The sequence below is a fragment of the Larus michahellis genome, chromosome 2, assembly GCF_964199755.1.
Source record: "Larus michahellis chromosome 2, bLarMic1.1, whole genome shotgun sequence".
NCBI classification, from domain to species: domain Eukaryota; kingdom Metazoa; phylum Chordata; class Aves; order Charadriiformes; family Laridae; genus Larus; species Larus michahellis.
This window is the reverse complement of record NC_133897.1, coordinates 1287504-1302041: the sequence shown is the minus strand read 5'-3', so window position 1 is coordinate 1302041 and position 14538 is coordinate 1287504. Positions and strand designations below refer to the sequence as shown.

The 14538-nt window shown below is 46.7% G+C and overlaps 1 protein-coding gene across 4 annotated transcripts in view; it reads left to right on the top strand.

Moving 5' to 3' along the window:
• Window positions 1-14538, top strand: part of DHX30 (DExH-box helicase 30) — a 34953-nt gene that overhangs the window by 13191 nt on the left and 7224 nt on the right. For all 4 annotated transcript variants that reach the window (XM_074573827.1, XM_074573829.1, XM_074573825.1 and 1 more), the window contains 9 exons: window positions 1973-2103; window positions 4377-4487; window positions 6323-6678; window positions 7443-7569; window positions 8210-8359; window positions 9134-9286; window positions 10789-11610; window positions 12650-12728; window positions 13526-13630. In XM_074573827.1, the coding sequence (XP_074429928.1) occupies window positions 1973-2103; window positions 4377-4487; window positions 6323-6678; window positions 7443-7569; window positions 8210-8359; window positions 9134-9286; window positions 10789-11610; window positions 12650-12728; window positions 13526-13630 (2034 nt within the window). The remainder of the gene's footprint in view (window positions 1-1972; window positions 2104-4376; window positions 4488-6322; window positions 6679-7442; window positions 7570-8209; window positions 8360-9133; window positions 9287-10788; window positions 11611-12649; window positions 12729-13525; window positions 13631-14538) is intronic.

Sequence of the window (14538 nt, the reverse complement as noted above, 5' to 3'; positions counted from 1 at the left end):
CATAATACATCCTCAGGACTTCACTTTCCCATTGCTGATGGCTCTTCTACATGCCTGTTTTACAGAGCCTTTCTCTTAAATGCTGGCTTTCTTCTCTGGAGCCAATTACTGCGTATCTTCATTACAGCAACTCTGCGGTCAGTTTTCAGCCACACGTGGTGTCAGATCTTGGTGATGCCCTAATGAGTGTGACTGTTGGGTCATTTCTCCTTGGGTTTGGTCAATCAATCTGAAATTCCAGATTCTGGCAGTACCGATGATCGTGTGTTGCTGACTTCTCGCTCTTTGCTGAAACTTCCCCTGAATTAGAGAATTAGAAGCCTTCTAAAAAGCAGTGCCCAAACCCATTGATGGCCTGCAAGAAGGTGAATGAAGTTCTGACTGCCTGGGCAGCGTGTGTTTGTGATGTTGAGCGGACACATGATTAGCTGTGCTTGCTGCAGCTGGAATGGGAGATCCATTCCTCTCCCCTGTTCCCTCCCACTGGTTTTGGGTACCCACAGGGCTGTGCAGTTGGCCGATGTACTTCTAAGGCAAACAAAAACCAGTGAACTCCCTCTTTCTGGTTTAGCTTTCTGTCGGATTAGGGCTGCAAATCATCTCTCCATACGTTTGGGTTTGTGCCAGAGCTGGAGCAGTGGTGGTGGTAGAGCCTGGGAGAAGTGGCACCTACCCCTTGCTGCAACAGTGAGCTGTTAGATCTGCCCATTTGTGGGAATTGTTATCACATTAACCTTAATCTGATCTTGATTGGGCTGCTGCTCAAAATAAAGGCTCTCCCCTGCAGTGCTGGATACGGTGACGCCTGTGAGAGGTGAGTTAGAGCCGCTTCCTTGCCGAAACTGCTGGGGTTGGCATCAGGGAGGAGGCTGGAACATGAAGTGGGCGTGACATTGCGCTGTCTGGGGGCAGAGTGATTTTTATTATTGTTATTTTTTTAAATGAGTGATTTGAACCCATTATTAATATTCCCTTCCTGCATGTGCTGTAGCCTGAGCAGCATTTTCTCACCTGCCGGGGCAGGGGGACCCGTGCTCAGCGAAGCCGGTCCTACCTGCCGCCTCAGGCACTGCTTCTCGCCTTCCTGCTTGGGCTGGTTTCTCTCCAAAGACTCTGTTGGCAAACTTCTTTCCAGGGCGTTCTCTGAGCAATTTAGTACAAAACCATAGTCCCAGCCTCTAACCAAGCCATCTCGATAAATTCAAGGAGAAGGGACTAGAGGTGAAGTAGAAAGTCCCCAGGCGTTACTTCATGTTACTGCTGATGGCTGGATCTGATGTGTAACTTGTGTGTTGTCGAGACCCTTGGTTTAACCCTGAGGTGATCTGTATGGTTCAGGAGGGGGATGAAAATAACCAGAGTCTGTTCAAAATAGATATTGCTCGGTTTGTTTTTGATGTCGAAGAACGACGAACAGAGCTGCCGTGTTGAGGAAAGAGCAGCAGCTCCATGCGTTAATCTGGGCTTTGAATTCTCTGCTGGGATATTTGTGTTCAGATTCATCAGGTGTATGTAGTCTGTTGGGGCTTTTTTCTGTTGGTACTGTATTCTTTTGCGGGGGGGGGGAAGTCTTTCCAAACTGTTTTGTGATTGTTAGTGTCACTGAATCATGGAGTTAAACTGTCGGCGCTGCAGCTTTAACTACAGGATATTCATACTTTTAAAAGAGGGGAAAACAAATAATCTGTGCATTTCAGAAGTGTGGGATGTACGGTATTGTTGCCTGTTTTGGATTTGCAGTGTCATCTTGCATTTGGAGACTTTGCACTCCTGTGTACCATTTTGCTGATGCCCTGAGACGACGTAGGTGAACCACTTAATACCTCTGCTTACTCTTCGATCTGTAACCTTAGAGACACTAATGCTCGCAGAGCTGCAGTGAAGCAGGTGTTCTAACATGTCTTGGAACAGGACTGCACAAGAATTATAAGACATTTAGTTCCTCTGTTGATTTTTTTTTTTTTTTTTTCAGATTCCAGAGACTTATTAAAGGAATTTCCACAGCCTAAAAACTTGCTCAACAGCGTGATTGGACGAGCCCTGGGCATTTCTCATGCAAGGGACAAGCTGGTGTACATCCATACCAATGGGCCGAGGAAAAAGGTAATCCTGTTGTGCTGGGAATGGGGAGCGGGGAGGTGTGTTGCACACAGGGTGGGAAGTGAGCCAGGAACCCTGCTAATCCTGGAAGTAACTCTTTAATAGAGAAAAATACAGAAGCGTTTTAATTCCATGTGTAAGTTGCGTGGTAATCTTTCGAACAAGAAATATTCTCACTCCTTCCTGTTTCTCTATTTTCACATACTTTAATAGGCGTATATAGATGTAGGTCCTGTCCCTCTCCTTTTGTGTGGGGAAGGCTGGATTTTTTCTTTTTAGTAGCTTGCTGTAACCGGCTTTTCTCAGCAGAAAGATACATTATCTGCACGTAAATGCGTTGAGCGATGTAACCCGCTACCTTAGAAAACTAAAATTTAAATGTTAATTTCAGACCTTAGTAGACCCAGACTTTATTGTAGATTCAAATAGAACAAATGCTTAAGCCTAAAATGTTCAATTTCAACCAGAAAAGAAGAATTTGTTTGTAATGGAGGGAGGCTTCTAATACTACTTAAAGGCACAATGAAATACAGACTCTTTTTTTTGTTGAATGAAGTAGAGGAATTCCAAGCAAACAGTTTGCCAAGTAGTCTGAGCTCTTACTGGGATGCGGGAGGCCTAGATCCAAATCCGTGCTATAAACCCAACAGGAGTTTGTAGCTGCTGGGTGCTCTGTGTTCAAGGGTTTGCCGCCTCTTATCATACCCCTCTCATGCTAGAGCAAAAGCTCTTTCCAGCTGAAGTTCAACTGTAACGTACATTCCAGGAAAAGATTCAGTTCTGAGGGATTAACATTTTCCAATAACATTCTGTCTAAAATTTCCCAGACAGTTTTTATTACCACATACTCTTTAAGCATCCCTGCATTTTAGGCAATACATAAGTAACGGTCACTTCAGAGTTCCTTTATTATTTGTGTGTGTGTTTTTCTTGCTTTTCCTCGAGCAGTAGTGCAGTTTCCTAACCTAAATTTTGGATTAACATAACCAATGCCTCATCGTTTTAGTTTCATAATCAGTTCGCGTTCTTGCTAGCACTTAAATAGATGAACGTTAAGGGCAACTTCAGATTAAAAATGAAAGAGAAAAATAAACTGATAAAGGAGAAAATCAGAAAAAAGGATGGCAAAAAGAACCCCAAAAACCAGCGTGTGGGGACTAAAGGACAGGTGAGACAACCTGGAGAAGTCTCCGTTGGAAGTGAGCAAGGGTTTTTATGTGAGCACCAAATAACTGGGCCTTCATGAGACAATTTTTTTTTTTTTTTCTCAGCAGGTCTGTGCCTTTTCATGCAGAGCCCCTAGGCGAAATACGCAGCAATTTCCTACAGTAAGATGAGATTCAGATGGCAGGCAGGCAGCCAGATGTAGGCTGTTGAAAAGTCAGGAGCCTTTTCTCTAGCCTTATAGGTGGGGTTTTCCCAGCGGACCTAAATGCCACCTTTCATCTTTGCTGCAGAAACAGGAGAGAATTCCTTAGGCATTTCCCTCCTTTGAGCCTTGCAGAAACTCGGCTACGGCATCTGCGGGGCCAGGAGTAGAACGAGTTCTTGATTTGGAGCAGTTTTTGAAAAAGGGCAGGGTTCAGCTTTCAGCATTCTCTGTCTCTGCAGGTTTTTCGGCTGCTCTCATCCAACTGTACTGGGATAAGAGGAGCTCTGGTGGAACTGTTAGTTCTCTTAATAGCTCCTGTTGGGCAGCGCAACCTGAGGGCTGGGTTCTCATGCGCCTGATGAGTACGGTACCTGCCTGGGTAGCTGTGATGAAATATGCTGCTAGTTAAAATGACAGCAAGGAAGCAGTTAGGAAGATTTGCTTGCCATTGCACCTGGAAACGTGTCAGAGTGTGCACGTAGCTTCTCAGGTATGGTCTGGTATGGTGCAGCGTACATAGGAGCAGTTACTCTGGAACGGAATTGTTCTGGTAACGAGCTCTTGGCGTTTGGTTCCTCTGAGCTGACACACTGCAGCCGGTGAAGCTCTGGCCCAGAGGACGTGGCACTGTGCTGGAAGTCGGCCTGGCTTCTGGGCCTGGCTCAGCCGTGCAGCTTCTATGTGACTTTGGGCACCTCATTTCCCTTTTTCAGGCTTTTTTTTTTTCTATATTACTGGAATTAACTTTCCCAGAAAGGGATCGAACAAGCAGTTTGTTTGGGATTTTCATTTGTTATTCTCTTCTTAGCCTGGAGTTCAAAGAGGTTTGAAGTAGCTGTGCTCCTGGTGGAGAAGAGAAATTGTTCTGTACTGTCTCGCTTTACTGGTTACCTTTGCTTTTCAGAAAGTCACCCTGCATATAAAGTGGCCTAAGAATGTGGAAGTGGAAGGCTATGGGACCAAGAAGATTGACGCCGAGAGGCAGGCAGCAGCTGCAGCGTGTCAGCTCTTCAAGGTGAGCTTATGCTCCTCCTTAGCTTGAAGAACTGAGCCTTTGAGTGTGCAGACCTCGTCCATTTCCATGGTGTGATTTTGGACTTTTATCTCTCTCTTTGCCTATTCACTTTCTTAGTAGGCCTATCTGTTAATCAAGGGTAGAAGGTGAAATCTTGAGCTGTCTGAATCCATTTGAGCTTAAAAGCCCACTTACTTCAGCCAGGCATGAGCTCACTAAATTCTTTGAGTTCTGGTCCTCGTTCTTTATGTTCTAGACCTTAGTCCCAGCATCCATGGCAAGAAGTAGAGCTTCCCTCCAGCATATTTTCTGTTTCTGTTCACTGATTCACACTTCTGTCAGTCTACCTGTGTGTATTTGCAAGTGTAGTACCTTCAGAGGCACTTGTTTCCTCTTTGTGTGAGTCATAGTGTGTCGATAGTGTTCTGCTTTACAATCGCTCTTTTAAAGTTATGTTAGTCTGCCACTTATTTCTGGCTGGAAATGGTGGATATGTATGTGCAGCCAGTATCAAACAAGTGCAGTGAAGTTATAAAGGTGTTATAAATGGTGTTACGTAGCAGGTACTTGACAATAAGATGCAGTTTTGTCCTCAGTTCTGTCACTGACTGTTGTCTGTAACCCCGAGCAAGTGAGTTTGCTTTTGGAGTTTCCCTTTCATCTGTGGAGTAGGAACAATGATATCTTCCTACTAAGGAGCCTAGTAAAGACGCTGCAGGTGCCCTAACAATAGGAGAGCTTTCGATTTGCTTGGAGATCAAGAAACCTACATTAAGAAATAACTATTTAGTTCTTAAATTAAGCCTTCAGAAGTTAAGAATTGCAGCATTAAAACAAGCAGTTGCTTGGGCTGGTTTCTTTAATCCTATGATGAGCAAAACCTGTTTCACGGACTGACTTCATTTCACCTGAAGCATGGTTGGTGCTCATTCCGTTAATATTCACTGGAAATATATTACTGTTTTATCCTCACTGGTCAATATACAACAAAAGCATTGTTTCCTGATTTCTTTGAGAGCCTGGAATTTTTGAAAGGGAAAAAAACCCCTACCTACGTTTATATTTTTCTCCAGATTTTGGGAAGCAACGGAACTGTATTTTCAGTATGGCATTAAAAAAACCAAAGAAATACACCCCTGACACCATAGAGTCAGCATGCAAAGTTTTGAACTCTGATGCTACGCCAGCTAAACCTATAACCTAAGAGAAAACCCTTGTGATGGGAGGCCTTGTGCAATCATAGCTATAGAACAGCTATAAATGGCTGCTTTAAATAAATAGTCATCAGTTCAAGAAAATAATAGTGCCTGGTTGATACAGAGACTGTCTGAATATAGTGACTTGGAGTAGAGCAGCTAGCAAAGGGAATTCTTGTTGTCTCAGCCCCTCCTACAGCATAAAATAATACAGCCTTGTCTAACACGGGACCATTGAAAGGCCTAAAGATGCAATTTAATTTATTGCAGCGGTCTGGTAATACGTGGCCTGGGTGGCACTCTAGATATGTCTGCAGCGTCACGTAAGGTTCAGTCCTAAATGTAGGTGGTAGGCCAGCAGTAATTAGGAATTCTCCTGTTTCAAAAAATTCTGGGTTAGGGAGATCTTACGACTGCTCGTACAAATAAGTGTTCCTGTGAAAAGGAAGGAGTAAGTAATTACCTTCTTAAGTAATAATGTCAAGAGGAAAGCTTTAAGTTTCTGAAAGTCCCTTTTTCTGTGGGATATGGGGAAATTGCTTCTGCTTTTCTCTCCTTGACCAGATGAATTTTGGTTTCCTGCAGAATTATCTGTATCTGTCTCTCTACTGCAGCCAACAATGCATTTTTCTCTTGTAGGGCTGGGGTTTGCTGGGGCCGAGGAATGAGCTCTTTGATGCTGCAAAGTACCGGCTTCTCGCTGACCAGCTTGGCTGTCCCGACGAGAGGTGGTGCTCAGAGGGCAAGTGGCGCTCCAAGTCCGGACCTTCTCTGGCCGACCTGTCAACCTGCTGGCGACGGATGGAGCCAGACGATTCCATCCAGCCCATGGAACAGGGCAGGATGCCTAAAGCAATGAGGAGAGAAGAGCTGGAGGAAGGGGAGCTAGAGGAAGGGGAACTGGAGGAAGGAGAGCTGGAAGAAGAAGCAATTGATGTTTCTGATTATCTACCGATGGCACATCAGGATGCTCGGACCCCAGGCAGAGACGCAAGGTACGTCTGCCCTGATAGCTGCTAATCCAGGGCAGTAAAGAAGAGAGACATTTGTAGCTGATGTGCTCCTGCGGTTCCTCTCAGTTGAGCTGCAGCTTTCCACGTTGCTGATGTGGCCTATAGATGGGCCAAACCCCGACGACTGCACCATTCGCTGTGGGGCAGCCTGGTTTAGTACCCGGCTGTCATCACAGGGGAATGCACAGGCATCTTCTCTGGAGCCTTGTGCTTTGGATAGGCTGCTGCCTACTTCTTACCTGCCTTTCTTATTCTTCTGCGCCTGAAGAGGCTTCCGTTCCCGGAAATCAGACCTTTTTTGACCACCCTGGTTTTGAGGGCAGTAATAAATCTGCTGCTCTTCATCACCATGGTTGCTTGACTTCATATTATATGAGCACAAGTCTTTGATTTTTATTTTTTTTTCAATAGTCAACAGGAGTAAGATCAGTAAGGACCTGGTGGTCGGTTTTAGGGATGTTCCTTGGATTCAGTATTAATTAATTATTTATTAAATCTGTTAATATCTGTTGATGCTATCTGGTTTGTAGTGCTAGTGTAAAGGTTCGATTGCTTTTTAGTAGACGGCTTTACTGGGCTGGGTGATTGTTCTGTGACTCTCAGTTTTTAGTAGCAAGATAGAGCTTGACTTTTCAGATGACCAAAATTATCTGTGCCTTTAAGTACGCAGTAACAGACCTGAAGTGAGGTGGGTCTGAGCACAGAGTGGATATTTGTTTATCAGCCTGTTCTCATCTTCTGTCTAGCCGAGGGGGGAGTTCCATTGAAATGACAGATGACAACACTGCCATCCGTGCCCTGACACAGTTCCCGCTTCCCAAAAATCTCCTGGCCCAAGTGATTCAGATTGCAACCTCCTCCTCCACAGTCAAGGTAAGGTGCTGTTTCACCCCTGCTGGGGATGAAGCTCAAAGGCTCCCACTGGCATCGCTTTGGGTGCTTTTTTTGGGCAGCTGAGAACTGGGGAGAGAAGGGAAGTTTAAAACTAGGCCTAGAAGTATCAGCCTGAAGAGCAGGGAAAAGACTTTGCGGTGAGAATTGAGGAAATATCTTAAAAGAAGCACGAAGAATGTTGTTACTTGAGGCCAGGGCAAGAGAGGAGCTGCTGTCTGAATGAAGGAGAATATTTTCTAAGGTGATAGGTTTGCGTTTCTGCGTATGTCTGCAACAAACGCAAGTTTGTGTTACTCAGAGCGATGTGTAATTTCTGTGCTGACGGAATCTTTCCACAATTGAATTCTTGCCAGTATCCGGTGATCCTCCTCGGTATGTGTCACCCATCTCCTTTCCAGACCTCATGTGCTTAGCAAACAGTAGCTGTTCTCCACCCTGTAGGCTCTCAATCATGTTCTCCATGCAGCTGTCTGCTCTCACTTCTGCTTAGCCAGTGCCTTGTGAGGCAAAAAAACAATTTAAGCTCTGTTTAGAAATAGTGGGGTGTATTTGAAAGTGCCTGCCTAGTTACATAGGCCCTTAACACCTCCTCAAATCTGATGTTGTTTGTGTCTTTTAGGAATATATGCAGTTCCGTACAGTAGGCACCAAGACCAAGATCTGCAAGCTCACGCTCCGCTGGCCTTGTCCCATGACTTTTGCTGCCAAGGGCCGTCGCAAGGTGGAGGCAGAAAACAAAGCAGCGGCCCTGGCCTGTCAGAAGCTTAAGGTAAGTGCATGTGGCTCCTGGATCCCATGTCTAATGTGTCTGTGAATAGAGGCTCCTTGCACCTGGCTTACCGTGTTTGAGCCTAATGAGGCGATGCCTGAAACTCTCTGATCTTTGACTTCATGCTTAATAAGTGTGTATTTCCGAACTTAGGATGCAGTCCCAACTGCTGTTTTACTCCTCTAGTGTCGAATTTGTTCTGACCCCTTTAAGGCTGTTGTGCTTGTTTTGAGGCCTTGACAAAGTGATGTGTAGGGATCACCCTGGAAGTGTTAGCCTGGTCTCTCGGCCACCTTGCTGCTGTCTGGTAAAACAGACTATCTTCTCAGTCTTATAGGTGCACTAATCCAGACACGTTGCTGCACTAATTTCCTGCAGACTCTAGAGTCAGCAGAGGGGAAGTCCAAGAAAATAGCGCAGGACTTACTGAATTGGCACAACATACCAGAACCATAGCGAGAGAGTTAATGGCACTTGTGAGGGGGTTTTGTCAGATACCGTTGTGTCTCCTGTTTCTTTGATGGGTCTTATTAAGACCTTCTTGCGAGCGTTGTGTTGGGGGCGGGTAGTAGTTGGCTTCAGCGTGTCCATTTCACTGGAGTTGAGATGGGATCACATCTTGTTTCTCGCTGTGGCAAAAGCGGGAAGTGATGGATTTGGGATATGGGGCAAGGAGTCAGCCTACCCAAACACGTAGGGCCTGTGTGCTCTACATACCATCACTTGATATGCGGCGGTCTTGTGCCTGATAGTGTTGTTTGCCTCTTTTTGCAGAGCCTTGGCTTGGTGGACAAAAACAACAACCCCCTCAGCCATGCTATGTACAACATGACTTCACTCCGGGAGCTTGGTGAGAACCAGAGGAAACCCTGCCACATCAAAGTCCCCGAAGCAACCCTGCGCAAGATTGAGAACTATCTGAATCATGTAAGGCTTGCTCAGCCGTCTGAGAACCACATTTGACTATCTCATTTAGCTTCAGGAATTGTATGTGGGCCGAGAGCTTCATGTCAAAACGTTGAGGGAATTCATAACTTGATAGTTCACCACAAAAACTGATCAGTCTCTGATGATCTTCGGGGCAGGGAGACCCTTTCTGAGCGGTGGGCCCTCTCAGTGTTCGCCTGTGACATTTGCCCGCATTATTTGGCTTTTGAGATGTTATGAGTGCAGCTTTGGCTGGCTTATAGCCTCCTTTGTAGGTTTACAAATGCTGCCTCGTGCGGGTGTTGGTTCCATCAAACCGTGGCTGTGCCTCATAGCTTTACAAGGAGGAGATGCTAGCACTTGCACGTTTCCCTTGGGAGTGCCTGTCACAGTGGTGGGTGCAGGTCCCCAGGCACCTGGTGGTGCTTTCAACCAGGAGATCCCTCTTCCTGGTGGACCAGTGGTGAACAGACACCCATGGGAGCTGAAGCAGTGCTGAGATAGGGTTCCTTAGGAGCATTCACTGCCAAAGCAGGAGTTAGTGCTAAGATGAGGTTGAGCAGAGCTCAAGTACAAATGTTTGTATCTTGTTGAAGTCAGTGAAAATAATGCCCGTGTTTGGAAGTTGGCAAGTCACGATGCAGTGCTCCTGGGCTTGACAGTAAAGATCTCGGGTGATCTTTACGGTATCTTGCAGATACTGTAAAGTAGTGAATGTCGTAAAAAGCCAAGACTGTGCCTCAGACAGCAGCTGCTGCTGAATGACCTGCTGTAAGTGGATGAACTAAGGGCTAGAGAAGTTAGAAAAACAGCAGCATCTTTAAGGAGCTTCTGTGATCATGAGCCGTCACACCATGCATGAACCACTTGGGTTTGCAACTCTGAATAAGGCTGAATCCAGAAATACTGATTTGTAGCTGAACTTGTAATCCTGCAAACATCTGGGCTGATGCTTTGATTTGTGTTCTAGACAATTCCTGACCTATTGTTGCTTCTTTTAGTTCTTCCTGTGGGATGTGGGACTTCTGTTTTTTCTTTTGCCAAGATAGAATGTTTCTGGCTGAGCTGAACGCTTACATTTTGTGCGAGTTACATGTCTGGGCTTCCTGAGGGAGAGAAGGGTGGTGGTGTAACTTGATAGTTCCCAAAAGTTGTCTTTGAGGGGCCATTGCATCGCTTGCATGCAGTGTAGCCACTGACTTGGAGAGCTTAAATTACTGTTCTGTGCCTGTCAGTTCAGGCATCAGCGCTAATACCTCTCTTAAAATAGGGGACGCAATGAGGAAAATGCAGGGAGCTGCCCAAGTTAATTCTCACTTTAAATAACCTCAATTCGGAATATAAATGGCCGGGTTACCTGAAATCTGAAGAGACTTTGGCAGAGCGTCATGGTCACTGCAAAGCCAGCCTGGCTAAGTCTGTTCCAGGCACTTTTTCTTTCTGTCCTTCTCTGGACTGGTACTAATCTTTCTGTCCCTGCCAATTTTCTCCACTTCTCCCAGTATCCAGTGGATATCAGGGAATCCAGGCCCCGGATTGCTGATGACATGATGAACCTGAGCAAGGAATCTGGTGCGATAAGTGATGCAATCACGGGGAAGACATATATACCCATGTTGGAAGCTGAGGAAGTGCGCCTTAGCCAGAATCTCCTGGCCCTTTGGAAAAGGAGAGGATCCTCATGGCAGGAGAGCCACCCACTGCCAGTAGATCCTCACAAGGACACCATCCTATCAGCCATCGAGCAGAACCCTGTAGTGGTAATAGCAGGAGACACAGGCTGTGGGAAAACCACGAGGATCCCTCAGCTCCTGCTGGAACACTACATCCTGGAGGGCCGTGGCGCCCGCTGCAACGTAGTGATCACCCAGCCAAGGAGAATTAGTGCCATCTCGGTTGCCCAGCGCGTGGCACAGGAGTTGGGTCCCAACATGAGGAAGAATGTGGGCTATCAGGTGCGACTGGAGAGCAAGCCACCTGCCAGGGGAGGAGCCCTGCTCTTCTGCACCGTGGGCATCCTGCTGCGAAAGCTGCAGGGGAACCCCAGCCTGGAAGGTGTCAGCCACGTCGTGGTCGACGAGGTCCACGAGCGAGACGTCAACACGGATTTCCTGCTTATCCTGCTGAAAGGCATCCAGAAGCTCAACCCTGACTTGCGCCTGGTCTTAATGAGTGCCACAGGAGACAATCAGCGTTTCTCGCATTACTTTGGGGATTGCCCTGTGGTTAAAGTGCCGGGTTTCATGTACCCGGTGAAGGAATACTATCTGGAGGAGATCTTGGCCAAACTGGGCCGGCACCGACACCGGCACTATGAGATCAAGGTAGGTGTGCCGCATGGTGGTGAAGCTGTTTCCCTTGGACGAGGCACTGACTTCTGGCATATCAGCAGGGGAGAGTTTGGGCCTGGAACTGGTCCCTCTTTCCTGTGGTTGTTGGACAGTGTTTGCTTAGCTTTAATTCTGCATCAGCCACTCTGAGGGAAAGTCAGTTTAGCAGAATCCCGGAGTATTTTGATTAAATTATGGTCCAACACCAGGATGGTTGTGGCTTACAGCAGTCTCTTACCTAAGGGGTTACCGTCCTGCGTGACTGAATTCCCTGATGGCTGCTTTTTGCAACTAGTCTTACTGTTCCTCTGGAAAACGCCCTTCAGATGTGTACTCTTTGCTGTGGCTACTCTTATTCAGTTGGTTGTGGAGTCACAGAGTTGTTGGCGTTGGCCGGGACATCTAGACATTTTCTAGTCCAGCCTGCTGGACCAGAAGCTGACAGCCCATTTCTCCAGCCTGTAGAGGTCCCTCCCTGTGGCTGAGCAACCATCTGGTGTATCAGCCGCTTCTCCCACTTTTGAATCATCAGCAAACTTGCTGAGGGTGTCCCATTGCCTTCAGGGCAATGTTTCTGTTGTGGCTGGGATTTTGACTTGCACTTTTTAAGCTGGCCTGATAGGTGTGTTGCAAATTACTGAGAGATAAAGAAGCTGCTGCTCTGTGCCTGGTGGATTTGAAGTCCCAGGTGCATATGGCACCGTTTTGTCACCCAAAATTTCATGTTGATTTTTGTTACTTGTTTGGTGCTGTTCAGTAGAGGTACACAAATCTCAGCTCCCAAGTCTGGAGAAGGGGGAAGGGACTGTGTATTCTCATTTCGCAGCAGAGGAAACTGGCAGCAGTTGTGACCAGAGCAGGTTCCAGATGGAGCCCAAACCAGGCTCCTGAGGTTCCTGGCTCCTGGTCCTGGGGAGGCCGTCCAAGTACAGGCATTTGCTCTCTTCAGAAGATGCTCTGGGAGGCTGTGTGCCTTTCTGCTGTCTGCTAGATTGCCGCTCATTTATCTGTGTGTGTCCCCTGTTTTTTCCAGCAATCAGATGATGAATGTGTCCTTGATCTTGATCTGATCACTGACCTCGTACTCCAGATTGATGCCCATGGTGAACCAGGTAGGTTCTGCCTCGCCCCCTTGCTCTTTCCTTTTGCTGGGGGTGAAAAAAGAGTGAACCCTGCAGAGCCCAGACCCTTTGCAGAGAAAACGTGATGCTGAGCTGGCTTCTGCAAGGCCACCTTGAATTCCTGTTGAACTGAGTGGTCTGGAGCAGTGGGGCATGAGCTAATTCTGAGTCTTTGTCTAAAACAACATCTGAGTCCTCAGTGTGTCGGTCTTAGTGTCCTGAGATACAGCTGTTCCTGGGCTGAAGGGCAAGACTTGTCTGTGCTGCAGCATTTGCAACCTTGTGCTGCACAACTTAGTATTGGAGCTCCATCCCTGTTAAATGTCTTTGCCTGGGAGATGGTGTTTTTGTGAAGAAGGCAGGACTCTCAGATGACTTCTGAGCTTTAAGTGTTTTAAAGCCTAGTAGAAAGTATTCACTCTCAAAGTACGGGTAACCTGGTTTCTTTCTGTCGTTAAAACCGTGCCCTAATGAGCTCACAGAAGCAGATACGGCATAGCAGGTATGAAGTCTAGACAAATGTTCCCTTGGGTCTGACTTCCCATAATGGCTGTATCCGTCATTTGTTCACGATCAGGATGATGCAGGTTTCCTTGGAGATCAGCTGGCAGGGGGCATCACAGACCAGGGCCCTGCTTTTCTTTGGGTTTCTTGGGCTAAAGGTTGCTGTGAGCTTGGGGAAATAACGGGTGTCCCTTCTGTGCAGCAGACGCAGTTTCTGTGTCTCCAGCTGGGGAAAAATGCTTGGATTTCTAGGTCACTCGTTCTTAACTCTTGCTCTGTTTCAGGTGGGATCCTGTGCTTCCTCCCTGGTTGGCAGGAAATCAAAGGAGTGCAGCAGCGCCTGCTAGAGATGCTCGGATCTCAGAACAGCCGGTACCTCGTCTTGCCAGGTGAGATGGCCAGGCCAGAGCTTTTCTCCCCAGGGTTCCGGAGAATGGTTAGGCCACTTGACTCGATGAGCCCCTTCGGCTCTTGCGCTCCGATACAGAGCAAGTTTGTATGCTCTGATGTACGTACCTGTTGTGTAATTGTGCGTGTTAAGCACAAATAACTCCTCCTAGCAGAGGCCATCCAAACCTGTATGTGATCAAAGAAACTGGCTTCCTGTTTGCCTCCAGCAGTTCAGAATTAGGCGAGGAGGAAACTGCTAAATTCTGCATTGCTGTAGCTGCATGCTGAGCCTACATAGAAAAGATCTTCAAGACCTGTTTTGTGGGATGGAGGTGTACTCTGCAGCTCAGCTTTGATTAGTGAATTTAACATTCTCTATCCCAGGAGGGAGATTTATAACAAAAGTCAGTATTACTCTGCAAGGCTGTAATATTTCTGGGGTTTGTTTGTTTGTTTGGGGTTTTTTTTATTTTTTTTTATTTTTTTTTTCTTAAGTCTTCCCTATTCCATGTCAAATAGGGCCAGCCAGGAGCACGATTTTGAGCAGTTCAGTTGCGAATAAATGCAGGTGTTCTTTTGTGAAAACTGCATGTTCTTGTGCTCCCCTGCTGTTCTGTGCAGTTGCTAGGAATTTCTCCGCATCACTGATCTGTAATAGGGCAAATACGTGATAAAAAAAAGAGTTACAGGCCCTTGCTGATAACCATTTTTGACCAAGTGAAGCCAAATGACAATGAGGATACCCCATTCCCCTGCCTCGGAGGCCTTTTGAAAAGGGGGAGCTGCAGAACTGGGCTGTGGGAGGGAGTGAGGCTTCTGCTTGGGGTCCAGGGATGTTCTGGTGATGCCATTAGCCTCGCTGGGACAGGAGGTAACCAGAGCTCCTGCTGATGTTGATCCGTATGTT